Genomic DNA, 22,512 nt, shown 5'->3' with positions numbered 1-22,512 from the left:
CTTCTATTTTCCTAAAGTACTTTGTTTTGTTATCTTTTAAAATTGTTCTTTGTTTCTATACTTCATACGTTGCTAATGAATGATCCATCCAGCCATTTGTCAGTACAATCGCCAGGAGTCAGGCCTGACTCAATGGTACCTAACTAATCCTGTACACTAACATATGCCAGGCTAGCCAACCTTGACAAGAAGAGTTTGTATTTTTAAAAAATATGCAGATTAGAGTATGCAACTAAAAAAAGTGTGATTAAGAATGCTTTTGAATTCATCTGGTTCACCTTATTGAAACTGTGGATCGTAGATATTGATGCTGTGTTCATTAGATTTAAATGGATTTTTTTTTGTGAAAAATTTTTTTTTTTACTTTTTTAAAAAATTAAAAAGTAGCTATTTAAAGAATCTGATCCTAATAATCTGTTACATTACAGTATTCAGATATTTGAGGATAGGAAATATATATTGCTCCAGTATCATATAGCCTAATGTCAGTGTGGTACTACAGGGGTTTTTAAAAGCATGCTGCTAAACTTGCTTTGTTTACGTGCTCTATTTTACTTGGCTGCTGTTAACAGTGTAAGGTTTTCTTCTTTTTCAGCATGTATTTAAATGCACATCTCTGTTTTGTATAGAAGTATCTCATCCAACCTGTCCCTTCTAGATGTACTAAAACTAAAATTCCTGAACAACTTGGTCTCTATTTGATGGATTAATTTGTTTTGGGGTGGATTGAAAATTGATTGTTTTAGATCTGGGCATATGTTATTTTGTATAATGGTTTTGTTTTTTTTAATCCTTGTGCATCGCTCAGAGTCACTGCTATGAGATGGGTGGCTATATAAATTGTTTAAATAAATACATTAAATAAGTAAATATTTTGAAATTTGTAGTGCAACACATCTAAAGGATACCTGGTTGCGGAGGGCTGATGCACACAGAGAAGTGTGCCACATTTCAGTTGTGTGTAAATCTATTAATACATGAACATGGAAAGAGATTTCTAATCTTTGTGTTTTTATGACACTTAATATGCTTTAAATTCCAAAACATCATTGTCTTAACAGTTTACATTAAACTTGAGGTTATCAGTCCTATGAATATTTAAGAACAATTTTTTCTGCTGTGATTATAAATTCCAAAATTTTAATTCTTCTGGCCAGTCTCTTGCATTATTATAATCTGTGTATGTTCACCTGAATGTAAAATTAAAAAAAAAAAAAAAACCTCATCAGAAATCTAAACATTTTAGTCTTGAAAGAAAAAACTGACCTCTCACAAAGTTCAATTCTAGTGTCTTCATTGTTAATTAAAAAAAAAAAAACACCTGTATACCTTACTGCTCCTGAAAAATCTTGATTATAGTGATTTTGACCTTTTCCCTAGTTTTGTAGTCAATCTAATGGTCTTGATCATTTCTTTAATGATAGAAATAAAAATATGGTTTCCAGAACATTTTAAACTGAGCCATTTTGAATTCAAAGCACCCCACTTTCAGGGCAAAATGCCCAATTTCAATTGTGTTTTGAGTTTTAAAGGGACTCTTTCAGCCTTTTTAAAAGTATTTACATTCAGTTTGTTAATTGAAACAACTGTTTTTCATTTGAGATGGGGTGCTTCACATTCAAAATGGGGTATTTCCAGTTCAGAATGGTGTGATTCAAAACATTTTGCATATATCCAAAACTGTACATCAAAATCAAAATTATTTAAGATTTGTGATATTGTTAATCTTTAAAATAATCTGAATTCTTGCCTTTTCATAAATTTTAACCTTTGCATCTTTTGCTTAAATTGCAAGCTCAGACTGCTAAAAGCTATTAATCTATACAGCTGGATTGCACATATCTAATGCCAGTTTACAGAATTTTAAATCTGATTATCACAGCAGCTGAAGTTTAGTGAAAAAAAAATCTTAATGAATAAACAAAGGGCCTCCCCTGCCCCAAATTTCAGTGTATGATGTGCGCTGTTTAATTTTAATTTTTCTTAACTATAAGAGGGCCAGTAATTTTGAGTCTGCAGAGAACTCTTCATGTAGTCAATGCAAAAGTACCACCCTATACTAAAGAATTATAAAAATAGCATTCACTTCTTTATTTGTTTGGAAGAGCAGAAAGAGCAATATGAATATGTGAATTAGATTAAATGAAGAATCGGGATAACTTTCTGAAAATGGAAAGATTATCATTAATAAAATCACATATTCCCATTTACATTTTCTCCCTCCAGTTAATAAAAATATTGCAGTGCTATATTTAAAACATAGATTTAGGATTGGAAAGGAGCTTTAACAGCAATATACATTGGTATGAAACAAAACAGTACACTTCTGTCAAAAGGTCTTTCTTAAAAATGATAATTTAGGGGAAATTGTTCTGCATTTAAGTTGACAGACTGTGAGTGAATGTTGATACTACAGTGCACTAAACCAAACTTTCATTTAAATGTCAATGTGCTTTTTTAAAATTCATGTTCCATGTCAAAGGAATTGAGGCTTATTTTAAGAACCCAAAATCCATGTTTCAATTATCAATAGAACAATTAATCTTGTTTAAACATAATGGGAGAAACCTACTGAAAACTGCATGTTTGCGTTTAAGATGCATATTTTTCCAGCACATGCAATCATTGATAGATGGCTTTATTTATGGCATTTAAGAAACAGAGTTGCGAACAGTATTTGTATAAGTGTTCCCAGGTGCAGTTTAGCTCTGTATTTTGAAGATCAGGATTATGTGGAAAGAGTCTAGTTTCTTCAGCCTGTGAGGACAGATGGCTGCTTTAAACAGGTGTTACTTTTATTTCTTGTGTTGGGATTTCCAGTGGCTCACAAAAGGGCCATCCAAAGCATATGGCTTCTTCTACATTTTTCAGTAGCAAAACATAAGTTTATGTTTTTCTTTTCTCTAGGCCTCAGAACATTTTACTCTAAACTGAATGTTTTATTAATCTGAAACTCATGGTACATTCTTATATATTTCTTCCTAATCCTTTTAGGAGGATTTTTTTTTAAATAAAAAGGGGTGCTTTTTTGGATTGGGAGTGGGGGGGAGGGGGAAGAAGTAATTTAATAGAGTTTCAATTTGCATAGATAGAAGTAATTCAAATATTTTGCTTATAAAATAACAGTTGCATCTTCCATTAGCATTTCTTTTTATATAAAATCAGTGATAGCTATTTTGAATATATGTTGCTCTAAGTTTCGACTAATGTTAAAAAACTGTTTTGATGTTTCAGATTTTACATAATTATTTTGGAATAGGAAGATTTTTTTTAAGTTTCTAAGATTATAGCCAAATATTTAAGGTTGGTTATTTTGTCACTATTGCTGTTTAAGTAATTAAAGCCCTATAATATTAGATCCACTTCTGCATAATGGACAGCCAACTTGACACCATTGTGAATCAGCAGGGACTTATTTTTAGAATCAGCAGTTTCAATTTATAACAAAGTTTCTTGTAATCTACTCTATAGTAGCTTTAGATGAGATTGAGGAAAAAGACTACATGCAATATTAAAGGAGTAAATTGTATTGGTTCCATATACCAGTATAACAAGCAGCTGGAAAATTGTAGCCTGTTTTTAAGTTGTCATTAATACTGCAGAGTTTGCCTAGAGAAGACAGGCTAGCACGAATGTGATAATATAATAACTAACTCTAGGTTGCAATACAGTACATGATTTATATGTCCTATAACTTATATAACTCAGAAAATGAATAACTTTTGGACCTTTCTCTGTATACTTCCTACACAGAAATGCATTTCTTCAGGAAGATGTTCAATGGTTTGTTTAAATATTTTTATGAGAGAATTTCAGTTTACTTCTATATGTGTTAATGGAGAATTGTCTTTCTTAAATCGAACGGGATTTACTTCTAAGTAAAAATTGTGTAAGGTTGTAGCATTGATACTAATTACAACTGATTTGTTCTTTTAATTTATGCTTTGGGTTATATGGTAGAAAAATGCAAATTTTGTTTTTTTTCCTTTTCCAAAATTCATCATAGTTGATTATCTTGATTTTAAATCCCTGCCTAGAAATATGTCTCAATAATTCTGCAATATTATAAATGTGCTTGAATTATAGCTAAGTAGGCAGGTCTTATGATTCAGTCATGCCAGCTCTTGCATGGGGAATTATATAACTGTACATGGTCATATATGAATTCATAGACAAAATCAAAAGCACAATTATTGTAATAGAAATGAAGGTTCATATAAAAACCAATTCTAATATGCTACCACTCATTAATCAAAATTAAACTTCCTGTACCTTCCCTTAATCATGATTAGAAGGCATAAATCAAAATGTAAGTTGGGAATGCCATTATGATATAACTGAAATCTGTTGTACACTCATCCCATATACCACATGCAAGTGAGCAGCCAAGAAAATACCACAATTTTCTGGTATGAATAATTCAGATTGTTAGATAAATAACAGAGAATTGTAGGTGGTTAATTTCTCAGCAGCCCAACCAAGTCATAATCTGCCTATTTTGACAGGAAAAAGAAATGCTGGATTTCCATTCTAGTTATTATAGTCATTAGTCTGGTTACGAGACCAGCATAGAATACCTATAAATGGCAGGGTTCTCAGAAGATTCAAATCTTGCTATGGTAAGAAAAAATTCCTCCAGAATCTAGAACAGAATGGACAGCCTGTGGGCTGAATTTAGCCTTGAGTCCTCTTCATTTATGCCACTGAATTTTTATGGTGAGGTTATGAAGAATTAATGGTATAGTTTTTTGTTTTTTTGAAGCAGAACAAAATAAACCTGTGGTGTGGATCCTAGAATAGACTTAATACATTTAATCAACTGGGAGGAGAGCAGAAAATCCTGCCCCCAACTACTGTACATATTTATTTTCTTTTATTATTACAGGAATTTATAACCAGTAATTTAGAATTTTGGTTATATCAAGGCAGCTTAAACAATATAAGCAGTTTTGAAAATACTAGAATCCTTCCCATAAAACAGAAAGTAGTAAGGGCTCAGAAGTAAGAAGTAAGATTCCAGCCAAGCAAGTTTCAGGAATGGTCTTGCTTGTTTTCCTGTACTTTCCTCTTCAGGAATCTCTTGGGGAAAAAACAGTCTGGCTGAGCAGGCTCCTGTGTCACCTCTATCTTCAAGGATCCTCTCTCAAGGCAGTTAGTACTGTAGTTATGAGCCTGGGGCAGGAAAGAGTCTACTAAAGTAGGCTTACAATAAAGTCTTCTCTAGGCTTCCTTCCTTTCTCTGGTCTCACCTACATACGTAATATAGCTTCCCCATCATTAAATGTGGCCCCCAGTTAGCAAAAGTTGGTCCATCTTAATTGACAACACTGCACATAAGTTATTTGTATCCCTGTCCATGTGAAGGGGATAAAGCATTTTCCAAGATATATGATCCAATGTTAAATGTTTCTCTATGTGGATCAGTTGCTTAATAAAAAAGAAGTGGCTTTTCACATCAAAGGTGTGTACTCTCTTCTGGTTCTGGTGTATCAGGAGAATGGGCTAGAAAATATAGCAATGCACACACACATAAAGGCATAGTGTGATGGCAAAACAATATATTTTTAAGTGATGAAGCATTGAGAGTATTTATTTACAGTTCTTATAATCTGTCCCTGAAGGATTCAGAACAGCAAACAACAACAAAAACAAAATGTAAAAATAACATAATCATAAGTCCACTAATCAAAATATCTAAGAAAAATGGCTTCAGTCAGATCATCTGGGGCCAAAGTCTTATTGAAAAAATGCAGATTTTACTTGTTTATGGGATGTTAACAAGATAGGGGTGGGGCATACTTCAGGGGGAGGGTGTTCCAAGTATGGGAGCTTTGATGGAAAGGGCCTTTAAATAATTAAATAAGTGAAAATGAAGAAGGTTTCCTGAACTACAGTAACAGTCTAACTCAGGAGTCTCTGTTCCCAGGAGTGAGAAGATACTTGAGGAAAGAGGTACTCACTCCACATTTACTGGACCAAATGTCCTGAGATGATGTGCATTCTTGTCCTGCTGCTTGTAGAAGTTGCAGGGCTTCCTCTTTACATTGCTTGATGAAGATACTGAGCAAGGGGATTTTGAACTTAAGGACAAGCAGAATTGAGAAGATCATTTCAACCCATCATCTGTGTGCTAGTGTGCTAAATTACAACTTAGTTTTGTTAAATGCCCTACCAAGAGCTGTTTACTCATTGCAGTGGCAGCTTGGTCTGCTTCAGGGTGGGAATCTTACTATTAGCTAGCAACATAGTTTGCCTACTGCTTTTAATAATGGCAAGGACTGTTGATTTATGCCTACAGCAATGTTTAAGCATTCCCAATGTTCATTTAGAGCAGAGGTTTTCAACCTTTTTCATCTCATGGCATACATTTCATAGGTTGGCCTTCTGGGTTGTGAAACTGGAAATTCTGTGATATCACAGATTACATGAGGAGAAATGGAGGCAGTCCATCCCTGGTGATGTCATGTGGGGTGGAGTTCTGGCTGATGTGGCACACCTGCGGACATTTCGCAGCACACCAATGTGCCACAGCTCAGTGGTTGAAAACCACATATTTAGAGTCTCTTCCCCCATTAACCTATGCCTTGCAGTGATTACAGCAATAAATGGATATCCAAGATAAACTTGGAGTGGATACAGTCTTCATTGCTGCGGTGTTGTGATGGAATGGACTTATGAAGGCCAGTCTCAGGGAGATAAGTGTGTTCTTAGCCCCCAGCAGGAGCGTGGGAAGTTCAAGAAGATGAGGCTGGCACCTCCCTAAGGAATTCATGGTGTTGTGGCTGGCTGGCTTGGGAACTAGGGTTCAGTCTGGGGAGATTGATGTCAGGTTCAGCCCAAAGAACTCCAAGAGACAATGCAAATACAGTTCTGTTGCGTTTATTAGCTACAACCTCCAGACAGAAAATCTCCCCAGACTGAACCCTAGTTCCCAGCCAGCCAGCCACAACACCGTGAATTCCTTAGGGAGGTGCCAGCCTCATCTTCTTGAACTTCCCACGCTCCTGCTGGGGGCTAAGAACACGCTTATCTCCCTGAGACTGGCTTTCATAAGTCCATTCCATCACAGGTGTTCCCACTTCAATGGAGGTATGTGGCCTGTTGGTCTTTTTCAATCACCATCATTACTAGCTGTGAATTGGGATTCAGGAAGTGTCAGTGTCTTTTTCTAGTGTAAGGGTTTATTTATATATTTATTTATATATCAAATTTGTCACCACCCAACTCATTGAAATTACTCTGGGTGGTTTATAAAACAGTTAAAATCAATTAAAATTACAAAATTACAATCTACTATTAATAAATAGGGACATGATGGCACAGCGGCTTAATGATGCTGGAAGTTGCTGCCCAGAAATGGTTGATGCTTCAGTGGTTTAAGCCCAAGCTCTGCCCGGCAGGGTGAGCTCCCATCTTGCGCCCTTAGCTCCTGCTCACCTAGCAGCTCGAAAGCATAAGTGAGTAGATAAATAGGTACTCCTAGCCCAGTGGGAGGAAAAACGCTGGTGGCGCCTTGCACGGGAAAACAGGAATTGGTTGCCAGTTGCTGGACACAACACAATGGAAGAGACTCGATTGCCTGCGACCACCAGCTGGGCTCCGCCCTAGGAAGAAGGCAATGGCAAACCACTTCCAAAAAAACCTTGCCAGGAAAACTGCAGGGATTCGTCTAGGCAGTCTCCGTAGAATCGGTTATGATTGAAAGCAGATTAAAAATAAATAAATAAATAGAAAATAAATAGATCCAGGAATAATTGGCAGTCACTCAGGGAGTGTCATCAAGGTGCCAGCCACTACCAGGATTGGGTAAGATTGTTATCACCCCACGGAAGCTGGCAGAGCTAGGTCTTTAATCCTTTCTGGAAGGCTGGGAGGGTAGGGGCCTAAGGGTTGCTAACATAGCCAAATGGCTATGGCTAACAGTCAACGATGATGGTGATAAGATTATTTATATCCTGACCTTATTTTGTATGTCCGTACAAAATATTGTAGGGACGTACAAATAAGGGCAGGATATAAATAATCTTATCTTAATCTCCTGTTTTTGCCACAACAACCTATGAGGTGGGTTGGGCTAAAAGTCACAGCTCATTTCAACTCAGTCTCTTGGTTTCTAGTACAGCACCATAACCACTACACCAGACTGGCTCTTATCATCTCCTTTGCTTCTGCTGGTGAAGCTGGTCCTGAGCACCTGGTCTTGCTTTAACTTCACCCATGAGGCAATTTGATGGCACCGCTGCTGTTTTAGGAGGAGGGGCAACATAAAAAACCACTATCTCATTCTCTTGATTGGGAGATCTTGCCTTGACTCTAATAGAACTTCTCTTCCTTCTAAATTAAGAATCTGGTTTTAAAACTAAAGTAGGGGTGGGGGTAGTTGCCTGGTGCAGGCAACCAGATACAGTGGTACCTCGGGATATGAACTTAATCCGTTCCGTGACTCTGGGCATATCCCGAGTTGGTCGTAACCCGAGGCAAATTTCCCCATAGGGTTCAATGTAAATCCGGTTAATCTGTTCCACCCTCCGAATTTGGTCGCACCCCGAAGCAAATTTTCCCATAAGGTTCAGTGTAATTACCGTTAATCCATTCTGGCGTCCGCAGATCACGCGTCGGGGCGGGAAAACGGCCGGGCGCGGTGCGGCGGGAAAATGGCCGGGCGTGGCGCGGCACCGTGGGAAAACGGCCGGGCGCCACGCAGCGCAGCAGGAAAACGGCCACGGACCACGTGTCGGGCGGGAAAATGGCCACGGACCACGTGTCAGGGGTGGGAAAATGGCCGCGGACCACATGTCAGGGGCGGGAAAATGGCTGCGGACCACGTGTCAGGGCGGAAAAATGGCCGTACCCTGAGGCGGAGTTCGCACATTGAGGTAAATTTTTGCGGCCGGAGCTGGTCGTAACCCGAAAAGTTCGTTAGTAGAGGCGTTCATATCCCAAGGTGCCACTGTATTCATCAGTAAAGCTTGAGGAGCACTAGGCACTCCAGTCACAATTGATCAATCACAGTAGTCATGGTCCTCTCTTCCAGCTTCAGGCCAGACTCTAAAATGGCTTTTCAGGCCCTGAGCCATTTAGTGCTTTTCCAGCACTGACTTCTCTCCTCATCTAATCTGTTATAAGCTAATAGCGGCAAGGATGTAACTGTTCTCTGCTGTTCTATTGGCCTGAAAGAAAACAAACATAAGCTACAAAAGAACAGACTGATTGTAGCACCTGGAAGAGTCAGAACACTAGAAACAGCATTGTTTGAAAAAGTTAAAACCACTGTTTAACCAGCTTAAACAATAATTCTGGAATCTGGCCATTTTTTTTTCAAGATCAGAGGAGCCCTTTCGAGCTCATAATGTTTTGTACATCTCTTGAGTCAGTCAGCAGCAGCCGTGGAGAAGGCACAATGACAAAATCAGTGTTGCATTATCATGATACAAGCCCCACTGCTTTATATGTGTGTAATGATGTCGCATTTAAAATTGACAATGAAGATATTAAAGTGGTAGATAGTTTCTACCTTTTAAGATTGACTATCAACAGTAAAGGAACCAGCAGGCAAGTGACAATTTGTTTATTTTCTTGGCTATCCAAGGTATTCTCAAGAGCCTTCTCCAACACCAACATTCAAAGTGTCAATATCCTTTTTGCCCTGCTTCTTCAGTGTACAACTTTCACTCCCATAGACTATCACAGGAAAACCATACCTATACGATTCTGATATTTATAGTACAGACACATCCCGGCATCTGAATATCTTTTCCAAGGCCTTCATGACTGCTCTGTGTATCTTGGAAAAGATATTCAGAGGCTGGGATGTGTCTGTACTATAAATATCAGAATCTTATAGGCAGTGGTTTTCCTGTGACAGGAGTGAAAGTTGTACATTGAAGAAGCAGGGCAAAAAGGATATTGACACTTTTGACTGTTGGTGTTGGAGAAGGCTCTTGAGAATACCTTGGATAGCCAAGAAAATAAACAAATGGATAATCAAGCAAATCAACCCAGAATTCTTACTTGAGGTACAAATGATCAGGCTCAAATTATCATAATTGGACATATTATGCAAAAACATACCTCTCTAGAGAAGTCTGTAATGCTGGGAAAGGTGGAAAGAAAGAGAAGAAGAGAATGACCAGCAGCAAAATGGATGGATTCAGTTATAGTGGCGATGAATACACAGTGGAAGACCTGAAAGACCAGGTTAGGGACAGATCGTCATGGAGAAAATCTATATGGTCTCTAAGAGTCAACATTGACTTAATGACACATACTCAATTGTGATGTCACATACATATACAAAAGGAGTGGTGCTTGTGGTGTGATACTTTCATAATTTTGATGAAAGCAGCAAATTTGTGCAGAAGCTAGTGTTAATTTTGACTTGTCTGGGATTACAGAAGCAGAGGAAAGGACTTAGGCTTTCTGTCACCCATCAAGAAAATAAGGGTTCTTTCTTTTTTCCTAGCATAGGAAACATGGTAAGGCTGAGGGTGAGATGTATGTCTCTCTTTATGGCTGCCAATGAATTATTGGACACAAATATTTATTCAGAAAATGGAATAAAATTCAATACAAAACTGACATTGTGTTAAATTAGTACATACGTTATATATACTATATGTCAACTGATTTATTATAAAGTATGGCTTAAGAAAACAACCGGATACACTATTATCAGCTGGATCATAACTGCATTTCAGAATTTAATCATGCATAGGGTTCCCATTTCCTTTGTGAGATAGATGCTTCTTAGATACATTCAAGATGTCTCAAAGCTCCTGCAGCTATAGAGCTTAGTACATGCAAAAATGCTACTTTATCATAGATATAGTTCTGAAGATGTGCTTGATAGTTGTAGATTGATTAACTAACTTAAAAGCATCTTAAACTAAGTTGCTTCAATTGTGGAAATGTAGGTTTTAACAGATGTTTGGATTATTTTTTCCAAAATATGCTTGTGTAGAATTTTACTGCTTTCTTTGATATATAATATACTTTTAGTTCAATTTGGCAAATTGTAACCCATTATACAATTGATACATCACCCGGCTGACTGAACCAGAATTGTCAGCTGATCACTTTTGCCAAGTATTTTAGGAAATTGTACTTAAATTGTTACTTCAAATATTAGTCTGCTGTCTGTTTTATATAAGTGCTTTTCAAATCTGACCACTATTTTCAGTAGTGCTATTACTTTGCTTTATTTCTGTTTTAATTTCCATTAAAAGCATAGCTGTTACTTGATCCTTTTATTCCAAGATGAAGCTATACACTGTCATACATAGTTACTTAACTGACACATATATTTTTATTTATTTTGGTTCTAACATTATGTCCCAAGAAATTAACTGATTATAGTTACCACAAGTTCCTATTGATTACTTTTTTGATCTTCTAATACATTTTTTAAAGTAAACTTGACTATTAAACCTTATTTATTGGTTCAACTAACCCAAATCTAGTTTGAGCAGAGTTTTCCAACAACTGTTCTAGTTGTGAATTCTGGGAGCTGTAGTCTTACTCATTTGGAGGCCTTTAGAGCTATGAAGACTAGTTTAGCACAATGTGTTTCATTAAAAATATTAATGAATCACATATGGGTGCCACCTCAATGGCTTTCGTTGTTAAGTAACATAAATTGGCTATTTCTGTGTTTAACTTTTTGCTTGTTTTCCTTATCCTCTCATTCTTTCTGATGATTATTACCTTTCATGTGTGATTTTAAAATTGGGAATCAGACTCATCAGAGCAAGAGTCAATATCATCCTGGATATTTTGAATATTAAGTATGTTTTATGGTAGGATCTTAAGTCTGACAGGACCTTTCAATAGTATAGCAATATTAATTTTTAATTTATGTTAATCAGCTTGAGAGTTGATATTTAAGCCAGAAGACTTTAAAAGGGAATAGTTTAGATGTCAGTCTCTTATTGATATCATAGATGTCTAGATTAATCTGTCCAATACAGACATTCTAGGTGCCAGCTACAAACCATCAGCCACCTCCTCTACATAGATGACATCAAGCTGTACACTGAATGAGACATCGACTCACTGATCCACCTGACAGGGATCTACAGTGAGGATATTGGGATGTCATTTGGACTGGAAAAGTGTGGCCGAATGATAGTAAAGAGAGGGAAGGTAGTTAAGACTGATGGGGTAGAACTACCAGTGGGCCACATAGGAGACATAGAGACCAGCTACAAATACTTTGGTATCCCACAGTCACATGGGAACCATGATGAGGATGCAAGGAAGACAGCAGCATCCAAGTACCACCGAAGGATAAGACAGGTCCTGAAGAGCCAGCTCAATGGGAAGAACAAGATCCACACCATTAACACGTACACCCTACCAGTCATCAGATACCCTGCAGGTATAGTGATCTGGCCAAAGGAAGACATGAGGCTGCCGATGTGAAGACCCAGAAGCTCCTCACAATGTACGGAGGTTTCCACCCCAAGTCCAACACCCAGAGATTGTATACCAGCTGCAAAGAGGGCGGGCGGGGTCTGATGAGTGTCAAAGCCACTGTCCTGGATGAAACCCGGAGCATCCAGGGGTACATCACTAAGATGGCACCCAAAGATGAGCTGCTGAGAGAATGCCTGAGGCAGTAGCAGACAGGGGAGGAAGTTCAAGTAGAGGAAATACCATGGCAAGACAAGCCCCTGCATGGGATGTACCATTGACAGATAGCTGAGGTGGCTGACATTGGGAAATCCTATCAATGGCTGGAAAGGGCTGGACTAAAAGACAGCACCGAGGCACTGATCATAGCAGCACAAGAACAGGCATTAAGCACCAGATCCATAGAAGCAGGGGTCTACCACACTAGACAGGACCCAAGGTGCAGATTGTGCAAAGAGGCCTCCGAGACAGTCCAATACATAGTGGCAGGGTATAAGATGCAGGCAGGAACGGCACAACTGAGTAGCTGGCATTGTGTACAGGAAGATCTGCACGGTGTATGGGCTAGACCCCCCCCCCAAGTCCAGATGGGAGATTCCACAGAAGGTCATGGAGAATAACAGGGCTAAGATCCTGTGGAGCTTCCAGATCCAGATGGACAGGCATGTACTGGCCAATCAACCAGACATCATGGTAGTAGACAAGGACCAGAAGATAGCAGTGGTGATAGATGTATCAATGCCAAGTGACAGCAACATCAGGAAGAAGGAGTATGAGAAGCTGGAGCAGTACCAGGGCCTGAAGGAAGAACTAGAGAGCATGTGGAAAGTAAAGGCCAAAGTGGTCCCAGTGGTGGTAGGAGCACTTGGGGCTGTGACTCCTAAGCTGGGAGAGTGGCTCCAACAGATCCCAGGAACAATATCAGAGCTCTCTGTCCTGAAGAGCGCAGTGCTAGGAACAGCTAAGATACCGCGCAGAACCCTCAAACTCCCAGGCCTCTGGTAGAGGACCCGAGATTGAGGAAGACACATACCACCCATAGAAGTGAGAGGGGAATTTTTTATATATGATTTTTCGAGTGTCTTCACTTTGTTATATTTGTTATCCCTTCTGTTTTTATTGAAAATCTTACAGAGCTTTTTCATGTAAGTGGGTTTATAACAATGTTGTTAATATATTAGTATCTATAATACCTAGACTGCATTTTAATTACTTCCTTCTTTTTCATGCAGGGCTTCTTTATTCAACTTAATAGTATTTCAGACCTTGTTTTTTGTTTTTATTTTGAACCAGCGTTTAATCTTGACTGATTGCTTGTATTATGTATTCTGCAGATTTGTGATATTGTGCCTTTAAAAGCTTGAGTGGGAAAAGACAGGCAGCTGCTGCAGTGCTGTACACCATTCTCTTAATAGCAATAGTAGTGGGTACAAAGGAATGGGAATGGGTAGAATTGGAGCTGTGAGAATTAGTGTGTTTCTTAAGTTTATGTCCTGCATTCATTCTGGTGCTCGAAGTATCTAACAGTAAAATGTAAAATATAAAATTAAAACATCAGCAGATAGCTGATTTAAATAAAAACATCTTTGCCTATTGGCAAAAGGACAATGGAGCTGGAAGTAGCCTGGTTTCATTTGACAGAGGGTTCCTGATCCTGGGTTTAGCTATTGAGAAGACCATGTTCCTATGAAATGTGAGAGAGTTATAAATAAAGGGAGAGGACACAGTTTTAGTTTCCTGTTGGTGACTCAGTCCTGGAAATGTTCTATTGGTATTTCTCTAATAACTTGCTGTGATTGTTTGGTAGTATAGCTGCAATACAGTTTTAATCATATATACTGTATAGTAAGCTCCATTGAACACATTTGGACTTGCATTAGAGGAAACATGAACAGGATTACATTATTAAAACTAGGCTCTTAAAAACACAGTACAGTGGTACCTCAGGATACGAACTTAATGCGTTCCGTGACTCTGGGCGTATCCTGAGTTGGTCGTAACCCGACGCAAATTTCCCCATAGGGTTCAATGTAAATCCGGTTAATCCGTTCCGCCCTCCGAATTTGGTCGTACCCCGAAGCAAATTTTCCCATAAGGTTCAATGTAATTACCGTTAATCCATTCTGGTGTCCGTGGACCACACGTCAGGGGTGGGAGAATGGCTGGGCGCAGCGCAGCGGGAAGAAGACCGGGCGCGGCGGGACAACGGCTGGGCACCGCGCGAGAACGGCCAGGCGCGAGAACAGCTGGGCGCGGTGCGAGAACAGCCGAGCGCTGCACGGCGGGAGAATGGCTGGGTGCCGCGCGAGAATGGTCGGGCGTGGCGTGGCAGGAGAACGGCCACGGACCACGTGTCGGGGCGGAAAAATGGCTGCGGACCACGTGTCAGAGCGGAAAAATGACCATACCCCGAGGCAGAGTTCGCATATCGAGGTAAATTTTTGCGGCCGAAGCTGGTCGTAACCCGAAAAGTTCATTAGTAGAGGCATTCGTATCCCGAGGTACCATTGTATATTACTGCCCATCCTATGATGTAGCAGTTAGTATGTGATTGTCTCAGAATGTGGCAGTGCCTAGCTGACCTTGTCTGGACTTGACTGCTAAGCAGGTTGGATCTGGTTAATAGGATGGAGAGTCAGTGTGGTGTACCGATTAAGGCACCAGGCTACAAACCAGGAGACTGTGAGTTCTAGTTCTTCCTTAGGCATGAAGCCAGCTATGTGACTTTGGGCCAGTCACTCTCTCTCAGCCCTAGGAAGGAAGCAATGGTAAACCACTTCTGAAAAACGTTGCCAAGAAAACAGCAGGGATTAGTCTAGGCAGTTGCCAGGAGTAAAAAACTGACCTGAAGGCACAAAAAAAAAAAAAAGTAGGGTGGGAGACCTATGAAGAATATCTGTGCTGTAGGCTAGGCTGGGAAATAAAAAGAAAAAAAAGAAAAATCCAAGTGGAGGCACTTATTGTTGCTAAGAAAAGTATGCAGATATGGCCATGAAGTCACAAGTATTCAATGTTGAATTGAAGAATATTTTCTTTTTTAAATACCTTGCAGCAAGACTTGGAAAAAATCAGTCTATAGAACTGGATCAAGTCGAAGTCTGGTCTGGCATTCAGAATTTAAAAGGAATTAATGTTGTTAATAAGTACTGGCTAGTGCTACAATTTCAGCTTCAAGTGTTATATGATTGGAAAATCAGGTTTCTGAATGTAAAGCTAGCATAAGCAATAAGGCTTCCCTGCTCAGAATCAGGTCCAATTGAAATGTGATCCTGGGCAAGCTAAAATTGGTTACCTGTGCAGTGATCCATGTGGCTGGCTTTGTGGTTAAATCAGGCCCGCAGCTGCTTTGCTTGTATAGGTAAATTGCCAGGGGATGCTTTCATTGTATAAACTTATTAGGAAAAATAACAAGGTAGATTAATGAACTCTGTAGTAAGATTGATAGAGCTACGTATTGGAAAAGAATGGTACATGCTAGGCATCTCGGCAGGTTCATCTCTGACACCTGAAAAATGTTCTTCTCACAGTTACAATTTTATTTGCTGTAGTGATGGAATGCTCCAGCATGAATATAATCTCCACAGGAAGAAGCACTTGTTGCTACTTTGTCAGAAAAGAAGGCAAGGTACCATATAAATGGATTTTTAGATTTGTCCTGTATTTAAGATTTTAAAAATATACAGCTAACACAATAGTTTTATTCCTATGACAAACTAAACTTGTAGCTAGGCCTAAATTTCAGTCCTGTGCTTTTCTGATCAGACGCAGTCCCACTACTTCACTGGAATTTATTTAAGTAAGTATACCTAGAATTGCAGTTTCTGCATGTGTAACTGAGACAAACACAGTTTTTAATGTTTATCTCAATGCACTTCGTCTTGTTTCCTAGGGTATAAATTTTGTTGGACTGGGACATGTCCCACTGTGCTCTGCCAAATATGTTGTTGTTGATGCTATGCATTCAGTAGTTAAACTTGATTCTATATATTTCACTCATAGTCTGTCTTACATAACATTTACTTTAGTCTCAGATGGGTTGTTTCATTCTGCATGTATACATGTAAATTCCTTGATTTAGTGTAACTATTGTACTTGGAGCAATGATTGCAGAATACAGTGATTGAAAAGTAACATGCTAAGTAACTGTCTTACCAAAACTTGAGTATGTTTATAAAATAGGGTTTGATAAGTATACTGTTTATCAAATAGCAAAGTGTCCTCATAGGAGTGTGGATGAAATGGAGAACATACTTTGTTTCAAACTTGGAACCAAGCACCTTAGTTGAAACATTAAGTCAGAAGATTTGAGTTGATTATGCTCAAGTGTTCTGGTAAGTGGAACAAAACTCTAAATTAATTCTCTCTTATTCATCAGTTAGCTTCAATGCCCCATCCATTGTCATGTTCTGGAAACTTTAAATATTTCTGAGCAGTGCATAGGGGTGGTTGTGCTAGCTGCAAAAAAAAAAAAGTGGGGGTTGCTCTTGCTGCGTAACTGTCTGAGCAGCCTTCATTAAAATACAACAGTGGAACAAAAGAATAAAACAAAATACTATTTTGTCAGCTGTGTCAGCAATATCAGTATTTAAGTAAGTGCACTAGCAGCTGATAAGGAAAGCAAAAACAAAAAACAAAACAAGAGCTAATGCTCTTAATAGAAACCACCAGCCAAACCGACCCAGAAAGAACTTTTGCTTTTTTAACATGTACCCTGAGCTCAACATCAACAGAACATGAATAGGCACAAAATGCATATACAACAGGCCCAAACCATGAACCTCATTATGTAGCTTTAAAGCTAAATGCAAAACACAAAAACAGAAAGCTTGGATTGGGCCTGTGAAGTTGTCTGAAACTGGACAATCAGACCTATATAGGTAGTCCTCGCTTAACGACCAAAATTGGGACCAGCAACTCCATTGCTAAGTAACATGGTTGTTAAGCAAGACATCACGTGACCACGACATGAAATTGTACTGCTGGTTTCTCCATTGACTCTGCTTGTTGGAAGCCAGCTGTGAAGTGCACATATGACTATCACGTGACCACAGTATGCTGTGATGGTTGTAAATGTCTGCCAGTTGCAAAGTGCCTGAATCTCGATCATGTGACTGTGGGGACGCTGCAACAGTCGTAAGTGCGAGGACTGGTTATAAAGTTACTTTTTCATTGCCATTGTAACTTCAAATGGTTCCTAAACAGGGCAATTGTTAAGCAAGGACACCAGTTCTACAACAAGAATCCAGTCCATTCACAGATCCCACACAGCACACCTCATCCTATCTCAGTGTCTTATCAACAGCAACCTAATGTCCATAATGGCTTCTCAGTCATTTATATACTCTACTGCTGCTTCTGTTTGCCAGCAGTTGCCCACCCCTATCCCAGCAGATAATTCAGCAATTTTTTTTACTTAAAAAAACCCAGGATTGAGATGGAAGACAGTGTCCCAATAAAATTACCTGGAAGAGCATTGGAATAACACTGCTCAAAATAATTCTGTTTTACTCCATTTTGAAATTGTACATTGGCCGTGTGAGTGTTTTGTTTCAAAAAGGAAAGACTAAAAATGGTTGTTATAAGCTCAGAAGGATTTATACTTGAATTCTTTTGAACACTACTTCATTTTCCAATTTTAATGGCTTTTTAAAATCAAAATAATTTTAGGTGTTTGTGTTCTTGTACCAAAAGAAAGAAGGGGCATTTACTGCTAAGGACTTTGATATGAATGGACTCAATGCAGGTTACAATACAGCTAAATTTCACAATATTTTTATGGAGCAAAATTCTGAGCTGTAAAAATGAACAAAATTGTTTTCTGGGAGGACAAAATATCGTTGGAATGCAAGTTGCTTGAGAAAATATGTAACAAATTATTTATTTGCTTTACCAACATTGTAATTCAGTATATCTTCTGTCACTGCTGGGACGGAGAGAACATTCCTATTTAGCACTTTTGGGATGGAAAACATTCTGCATTCAGCAGTTACTTCAATTTAGCTAGCCTTCCAGGACAATTGGTACCTAACTCTCGCTTCTGTCAAACATGGGCTCAAAAGCTGAATCTGTTTGTCATCTAGATTGCTGTTGGAGAAGAAGGCATGTTTCAGGACATTCAATCCTTCTGGACATCTATTACAGTAACACCAAGTAGGTGACAATGGGACATATAAGCTATACTTTTAACACCACCATTTTCTACTTTGACAACTGGATATGCTGGAGGTTAAGTCCCTTTCTATGCATTAAGGATAGAAGAGTTAGGGTTTGTATGTTTCTAGTCTAGCATGTATTTTTCTCACACTGGGTAAGCAAATATGTGATAGAATGTTCTGTTCATCTTTTACTAGTCCCTCACAAATTAAAAGTAGATGACTAAAACATTTTACAGACTAAGCTAATGAAATGAAGTTTTGTATCTAGACATTGCTTTCACAACAGATACTTCAACTGCTCTTCACAGGTGAATGCTGACATTTTATAAAACATGTTTTTTATGTTCAGTTAATGGGTTATAAGGGTTATTTTCCTTTTTCATTATCAACTGATAAAGCATGTTTAGTTTTTAATCCTAATTGCTGTAGTTTGAATTGTCAGCTTATAAAGAAAAGGATTTCTTGGTTCATCTCAGTCATGTTGAAGTTTTAAACAGTCAAAATAGGAAGATTTTTGTCCAGTCATGCAGAGTTTTAAAAATGCTCCATTGCTTCCGTAAACTGTACTGAAACATCATGATAAACCATGGTTTAATGTACAGTTATAGGAACACTATGTTGTAAATATGAAACAGGATGTAATCATTCAGTGGAAAGAACATACCAGCAAAGAAGGTCAGGAACTGTCAAACGTTGAGAAAACTTGTGAAAGAACTGTGCCATTGTTTTGAGCCTGCTCTGTAACTTTTACTCTAGAACATCCAGGGATTCAGTTGGATCTTAGTGAGCAACTGGTAACTACTGTTTTGAAGGGGGGGCAACTTTTAAAGTAGGAATTAGAAGACTAAAAACTAATTTAAGACCAAAGACTAATTTAAGTGGATTTTCCCATTTCCTTTCTAGATAGTTCTGCTTTGTATTTGAGAATTTTTTCTTGTCCTGCCTTAATTTCATATCTTCCATTCTATGTACCTTAACTGTGATCTTAGCTAGGCATTCTTATGTAGCAAAGTATTAATTTAAACCTGTGCAGAGTCCAAGAGCTGAACATCTTAATAGTAGTAATCTTGGTGGTTGCTCTCTTTTCTTTAGGACTATGAGGCTCCAGTTTTCAGACACCTGGCTAGGCTAACTAGTAATAGGTGCATCAGACACAAATTCAGAAGTGAAGACATGGCTCAATGGCAGTTGCTTTTGGAGAAGAATTCTCTGTTTGATGGTGGGAACTTTCTCTGTGAATAGGCAAGCTCTGGTTATTTCTGAAATTTCCTGGAAAAGGTTGCAAAACTTCAGACATTCCAAGGCCTCAGTGATTTCAGCAATGGTTTCTGGTCAAACCACCATAGAGTTTGTAAACACTGGCCCATGGGAGAGATACATTTTTCACAGAAATAGCATGTAGGCCAAAATTATCAGGAAACATGACCTTAATGGATTTAGTCAAAAGAGGCAAAATTAATCTTTTTAAGAGGACCACTTTGGAAGTATGTAGCCTTTTTAATAATATACTTCAGGAGGTTCAGCTTGGACTGTATTGACCTTCCTGGGGGCCACTGATAAGCTAGTTGTCCATATATTGCTCTATATGTTTGTCAATGATTAAAGTAATTAGGCAAGCCCACATTTTAATCAATTCACATTTCTTTTGCAGTCTGATTAAAAAGATAGATTTTTATTTAGAACTGCTTACTTCTCTTATCTAGATCCAAAATGGAGTTTTTGTTATATTTAAAACAGGGTCTCAAAGTCAGGAGAAGTTTTAAAGGCTTTCTTGCAGCAATGCCTAATTCCCAAACTTTTTTTTCTCTCTGACAATTAAGTACTAAGATGAATTGGTCTTTAAATTGCTCATTTGTTAGCAAGATTGTAATCTTTAATCAATCCTGCTTTTCTAATGGTGAAATTACCTTTGAGCTTTGATTGCCACAGCAATGTGCCTGCATGTTTTTTGAACAATTACTAGTTTTAGTTTTAAAATCATTATTTGCCTTCCCCTCATATTTGCTTTTTTGTGCGAACACTGAAGCCTGTGTCTATATAGTTTTTACTATCAATAAGTGATAGTAAAAATGCCTGTAAAAACTACATCTGAGATGGGTACCAAGGATTCAATATGTACTTTGGACAAGATGGCTATGATTTTTTATATATGTGTTGTTTCTTTTTTAATTGTAAGAGGCCCAGAGTTATTAAGGAGCTGGGCAATCTCAAAATTGAATTAATTAACAATCTGAGGAGAAGAAGTAGCAGTAAAATTTAACTATTGAAAGTAGTATGCATTTTAGGATAATAAGTTGAAACTAGTAATACAAATTCTTCAGTTGTTTAAAGGAAGTGTCTTTAAATAATATTCACCTATATATTAACATGGAAGTAAGTTGATATTAATGACGAAGTGCATAATGTTCTCTTGTTATAATTGCTGAAAAGAATCAATATGTACTTGTATTTCTAGGGAGGGGAATGGAAAGCAACTTACAACAGAAGGGTGTTTGTAATTAACAACACATGTAATAGAGAGAAATGGAAATAATTGTTGAAAGATGTTGTAGTTTTACCTCAGTTGTAAGACCTTGGCACTTTGCAGCAAACAGGGCAAGTTGAGGCTTGCATATGTCAATTGCCTTTAAAGGTGTTACTGATGTTCAAAGAAGTCAAGTAGTGGAACATATACTTAAACCAAGGTTAAACAAAAATTAATGGTATAAAAACAGATTGGGAATATAAAGCATGTATTTTTCTAAACAAAAAAAAAAGGTCAATGTATTGGGCTGGGTCAGTTGGAACAGTTGATTCTTAAGCATACTTTCTTGACCTCTGATATATGCTTGTATTGTTTCTGATCTTGATGAATGAACAATCTTTACTTGGTCTGGATGTTGGGCTATGTGCTCTTTCATTTCCATGAAATGAAGATGAACTTTAGAATTTGTGCTGTCTTTTAAAATACTTTTTATTTATATTTATTTATTTATATTTCAAATTTAGTCACCACTCATCTCACTCAAGAGCAACTCTGGGCAGTTTACAGTAAAACAAGAATAACTATTAATTAAAATACAATAAAAAACCATGCTCATACATAAATAATGTCTTCTAAGATACTGATGGTAAAATCATTTGAATGAAGATAGTTTGGATTCAGAAAGCTTGTCTCCTAATAATAATAATAATAGTAATAATAATTTATTAAACTTGTATGCTGTCCAACTCTCAATGACTTGGGCGGCTTACAACAATTAAAGAAATTACCATAAAATCAATCAAAGATAAAAGACAAAGATAAAAGAATGCAAGTGTGATGAAGTGAGGGGTCTCACTCTCCCTTGCCAAAGGCCTGGGTGAAGAGCTTCTAAACAACAGCAGAGTAGGAGCCATCCGGTTCTCAGGGGGAGCCTCAGAAAAAGTAAGTCAGTTGAAAATTGATGAGGGTAATGTTTGAAAGTAGATGTAATGAAATGATCATGTAGTACATATTTAGACATGAAAAATTATACAAAGTGCTAGCCTTGCTGTTCAGAATACATAGCTAACATATTCATGGCTCATCCTCCTTAGGGATATGGTTACATTGTTAAACTGATCCCTTTGGATTTGTCTTTACTTTGAAATTTAAAAAAGCAGTATGGTAAACAATGGCATGATGAAATGCTACTTAACTATTGCATCTTATTTGAATTGAACCTTTTTGCATATTAGACATCTGCTTTTTAAAATATTGGTCTTATATTTTTACTAAGGGCAATTTCATATGAATGAATTTGAGCTTTTTGAATAATTGCTTAGAAAACTCTAAGTTATGTACCATTTACTTGTCATAATGAATTATAACTTTTTTGTGGTGGAAATTATTTGTTAAAATGAAATTTGCAAAGTTTAGCATCTTAGCATATGATTGTTGATTGCTAATAAGTTTAAATAGCTTAATTGGGTTGCCAGATTCTAA

At 37.7% G+C, this 22,512-nt stretch overlaps 1 protein-coding gene across 2 annotated transcripts in view; it reads left to right on the top strand.

Annotated features, from left to right (window-relative positions):
- The window catches only part of RFX3 (regulatory factor X3), a 153,242-nt gene that overhangs the window by 7,463 nt on the left and 123,267 nt on the right, over positions 1-22,512 (top strand). The window contains exon 2 of one of the 2 annotated variants that reach the window (XM_088129961.1): positions 18,492-18,561. The exons of the other annotated variant lie outside the window; for it this stretch is intronic. Coding sequence (XP_087986087.1) covers positions 18,513-18,561 — 49 coding nt within the window. The 5' untranslated portion in view covers positions 18,492-18,512. The remainder of the gene's footprint in view (positions 1-18,491; positions 18,562-22,512) is intronic. 2 annotated transcript variants of the gene reach the window in all.

This window comes from Python bivittatus, unplaced genomic scaffold, assembly GCF_059951505.1.
Source record: "Python bivittatus isolate LINGU-HERP-01145 unplaced genomic scaffold, Pbiv_v1 ctg000850_np1212, whole genome shotgun sequence".
Taxonomy (NCBI): Eukaryota; Metazoa; Chordata; class Lepidosauria; order Squamata; family Pythonidae; genus Python; species Python bivittatus.
Note: the sequence above shows the minus strand (reverse complement) of the source record. Positions and strands in the feature narration are given on the sequence as shown.